The sequence below is a fragment of the Bidens hawaiensis genome, unplaced genomic scaffold (assembly GCF_021521415.1).
Source record: "Bidens hawaiensis isolate Kalapana, Puna unplaced genomic scaffold, B.hawaiensis_p1.1 tig00014538_1, whole genome shotgun sequence".
In the NCBI taxonomy this organism is placed as follows: domain Eukaryota; kingdom Viridiplantae; phylum Streptophyta; class Magnoliopsida; order Asterales; family Asteraceae; genus Bidens; species Bidens hawaiensis.
The window spans coordinates 367641-372071 of NW_027492268.1; the positions used below are offsets into that span (position 1 = coordinate 367641).

Below are 4431 nucleotides of genomic sequence, written 5' to 3' on the forward strand. Positions count from 1 at the left end.
TATTGCTGACCATGATTGGAGTCTTGTGATTTGTGAAACTTCGGTTTGTAGTTCGTTTGCTGATTGTGAATTCAAAACACTTACCATACTCTTTTAAAACACCACCATCAACGTTGCTCAATAATGATTAATATTTTATCCACTCGTCGGTTCATATGATGATTTAGGAATAACAAGCTCCTTAACAATAAAAGACCATCAATGTTACTATAAGAACTAAAAGCAAACTCGTTTTTAAGTGAACGAAATTTTTTAACTAAGATTAGTAAGTATATTAGGTGTAAGTGTAGCTTTGTTGGTAAGTTATCCTTGTACAACCGGCCTCTAGCAAAGTTTTAGAAAATTTAATTATATATCCTTTGCCATTAAAAAAATAATGAATATTAAGAATCAAATTTAAAACAATTTAATATTATGCGTGTTTTAAAAGTGTCCAAACTAAAAGTAATGCATTAATTTCGACCATGACACATAAAAAACATAGGGAGACAAGATCTGCATTTTCTTAAATCAACAATCGACATGAACCCAAAAACAGTTCACACAAACCCACCGGCCACCACCATCATGGATCTTAAATCTTTCACAAGCATATTTTTAGTTCATACAAAACACCAACATCATTAGCTGGCTTCACATGTGCCCCATATTATGTTTTCAACAGTACATGATCTTAGTAATGGTAAACCACCAATTCAATCTAACAAATTGTTAATCACAATGATAATAATCTATAGATTCAATAAGCTTGACTAAGATTTTTCAGAAACGAAACCACATCATCCGATGTTGGTAAAAGGTACCTTGCCTTTGTCCTGGTCCGTCCTACTGAACACGAGAAATAGTTATCCGCTGTAAGATCTAGAACACTCCATGACACCTTGTCAGGTGACACGGATGACCGATTTCCACCCTTCTCAAAGCCATTGTTTCTGTTACCTAGACTTGGAAGAGGTTGCGGCTTTTGAGACGTTCTTTTACAGTGTTTCTTGTCTCCAAGACCCTTTGTCGTGTCACTTAGTTTGGATCGAGGAATACCCATGTTGTTGTTGGGAAGCTCCGGCTCGAAATAGGTGTATATATCCTCATCCTAAAAGCATACATGTAAATCTTGAATCATATGACATGTTATATGTGTAACTCACTCTCTAGGCAAATTACAGTAAACAAGAAAGATAAAGGATATGTAAGGAACGCATTTTGGACACACTGATAGGTGTTCAAGTATCACTTACCTTTTCTAGAAAATGGCCGATACAAAGGACATAGTCAATTGGCGATGAAATAGATTTGCTTTGGACTATCTCATGCAATATACGGACGATTGTGCTACCCTGTAAAAGAATGTTCCAATGGATTAGAACTTGACCCATTCGCCTAATAATGAGTTAATATAGGCTATGTTTTATCTTTAATGGGTCATCGGAATCAAACTCGTAAAATCAAAGAATTAGCTTAAATGACAATTGGTCAAAAGTTTATCAACGTGTTGTTTTAATTAATGCACAATGTTAAGAAAGCCAGATTGTTGAAATTCTGTAATATAAATTTTAACAAACTAAAACTTATAGACAAAATGTTTTTCAAATTAACCCAACTCAACCCAAAACCAAAATTTGTTCGCTCATTGATATTCACCCAGCTGAACGCACCATTTTAACATTTTATTATTTATTTTTTTTTTCTTCAGGAATATAAAATCATGTCTAAATATAATATTTATGAAAAAAATTTGTATCATTTTTCTAAGTTTTAATTCAAAATTATGATTTAAAAAAAAAATTTAGTCTAAAGCCGTAAAACCGGCCTAAACGTAAACCCGGCCAGTTCGGTTTGCATTTTCACAAAACCGTAGTTCCTGGTTTGGGTGAAAATTTTCGTCAAGCTGGAAGAACCAGACTGTAAATACCCGTATGAAGGCCTGTATCTTGGTCAATCTGATTTTCTTAGATTACTATCATTAAGTTATATAAACTCAAAAACCACATGGTCACAAACAGAGTAAGACAGTGACAGTTACCTTAGTCACACCAGCGGCTCGAACCTCAACAGAACGGCTACCTTGTACAACATCCACAGATGCATTAGATATCGGGCCGGTCCACAAATGCTGCAGCATGTCTTTGGTTTGAATCCTCCCAAATTCAACATCTGCAATCCACTTTCCATGACCACAAGCAACACAGAAAACACTTCACTATAATGAAGGATCATGAAAACATGCCAAAATACCTGCGTGCTTGTAATTCCATACCAACGATGTCTCACGAAGCTCAAAATGTGATCGAGGTGTTCTTTCAGTAAAGTACTCAAAAACATGCTGTCAAAAATATTAACAAAACAATAATTATAATCATCATTGAATAAAAGCATTGTGGTGTTCTGTGACATTCAAAAGTAAATGGGTCAAAATAACATTTACAAATAAAGGTAAAAGCAGAACCTTAACACTGTCGACCCATTCCACATTTAGATGCTCGGGCATAGTTGTCATCCACGTTCCTTTAGTCGACCGAAGAAACATTCCATGCTCAGCCGCCAACCACACGTTGAACTCACCGAAGTTCTGAGAAATCAAAAACGTTGTCAAAAAGAAAATACAAAATGAATAGAAACTACGGGTGTAAATAAGATGAGCCGAACCCGATCTCATTTATGTTTGAGCCGGGCTTGTTTAACTTACGAGAACGTAAGCTCAAGCTCGGCTTGTTAATAGTTTTTCAAGCTCGGGTCTATATAAATTTATTAATATATTTATAAATACAATCTAACTTTTTAATAATAGATATTATGAAATTATATATTTAATATGTTAACAGGCTGGTTTAGGCTCGTAGGCCAACTTGAGCTCGATAAGTGAAGTTTGAGCTTGTTTATTAAACAAGATTACTTTTAGGCTCGAGCTTTATGCTCGCCTCGACTCCACCTTTTAACAAGCAGGTCTCGAGTACTAAAAACTAAAAGAAAGAAAAACAAAAGTAGATCTGGATCAATACATCATCCAATACATCCTGGTCACTTCCACTAAGGACAACGACGGTTGTATGTGGATCATTGCAAAGCTTCATCAGTGACTCTTTCAATTCAGGGTGCAATTTAAGATCCATTTCTCAGATCTGATCACCTCCACGTCTACCAGGAGCATCAACTGGTTCGGTTAATGTAGCACTGAATCCCTGTGGTTGTATGTATAATGCTGTTAAGCGTGAAAAAGTCAATGCAAGATAAGTAAAGGGCTACATTGTTATTTCTTAAAAGATATGGAAGGGTCACCAGTATGATTAATCGGTTTCTTGACTGTAAATAACATTCAGTAGCCTCTTCAACCGGCAGTGCTGGTGGAACTTTTCTTATTCTTTGTTGTGCTTCAACTACCGTATCGTTCAGTTCACTACAATTGTCAATATTGTATAAGTCAAACCTATGCTGAAGTAAAAAGTCAACTGTTACTTTAGGACAGATAGCTGGTCAACCTGACCCTACACGCACAGTTTCGGCCCATTACCCAACCCGCCCATTTTGTACCTTAAAATATGTAAGTGGGCCAAAACTGACCCGACATGTACTAATAGCAACCAGTATCAACCCATTATGTGGCTTTTGTACCTGACAAAGGTTTCGGCCCATTCTTGAGCAGTATGGGTTGTGACATGCAAGAAATTGTGACAATATCGTTTTTCTCTTTCTTCAGCACTCATATCCAAAGCTTGGCCTATTGAAGCTGCCACTTCGGTTATGTTCCATGGGTTAACAAGAATAGACCCGGCACCAAGGGATTGCGCAGCACCTGCAAACTACAGGTACACAAAAAATGATTACAAACACTTATATATAGAATGAGCGTTTTGAGTGTGTTGAACCATTGATCATTGATCAAGGCAAAGCAATGGTTGAGATGTTTGGGGGTGTCACATGGATATTATGTTTTTGTAAACATAGGTTGCGTGTTTATTATTCAAGTCGCATAGTTATTTATATAAGATAATATGTTGTGTAATTATGAAGTAACGCAAACACCATCATATATAGTTAATGTATATATGCATATAGTTGATATGTATTTAGTTACCTCACTTAAAATCAGCACACCTCTTTTGGCATCTTGGCAAGGTCGTCTCATGGGTAAGCTAAATAAGGCAATGGCTATAGGACTACAGATTTATAAGGCCTCCATTTTAAATAAGAGATGTATTATGAGATTTTAAAAGTATAGTTCTTTTAGAATTAGGCACTCAATGATAAGCCACAAGCTAAGGATGATTCCTTCATATCCATTATCACGGCATATCATCCATATTCTATAATTCTTGTATACTCTCTAACGCTATACGCATAAAGAAAAAAAAATAAAAAGGCCTCAACATTTTAGTTAGTTTCAGGCCTCCGAAGACGTTGAGACGGGCCTGTATGTGCTGCTACAAATTCCATTTT

General features: G+C 36.0%; 1 protein-coding gene across 1 annotated transcript; it reads right to left on the reverse strand.

The window, feature by feature from the left end:
* Positions 1-729: 729 nt before the first annotated feature.
* Positions 730-4088, reverse strand: LOC143546977 (alpha,alpha-trehalose-phosphate synthase [UDP-forming] 1-like). The gene is made up of 9 exons (XM_077038512.1): positions 4070-4088; positions 3607-3794; positions 3274-3391; positions 2997-3176; positions 2444-2566; positions 2233-2320; positions 2021-2151; positions 1236-1334; positions 730-1090 (listed from the first exon to the last, which is right to left on the reverse strand). The coding sequence occupies exons 4-9, from the start codon at positions 3105-3107 to the stop codon at positions 740-742; spliced, it is 903 nt and encodes a 300-aa protein (XP_076894627.1). The 5' UTR covers positions 3108-3176; positions 3274-3391; positions 3607-3794; positions 4070-4088; the 3' UTR covers positions 730-739.
* Between the last annotated feature and the right edge of the window lie 343 nt (positions 4089-4431).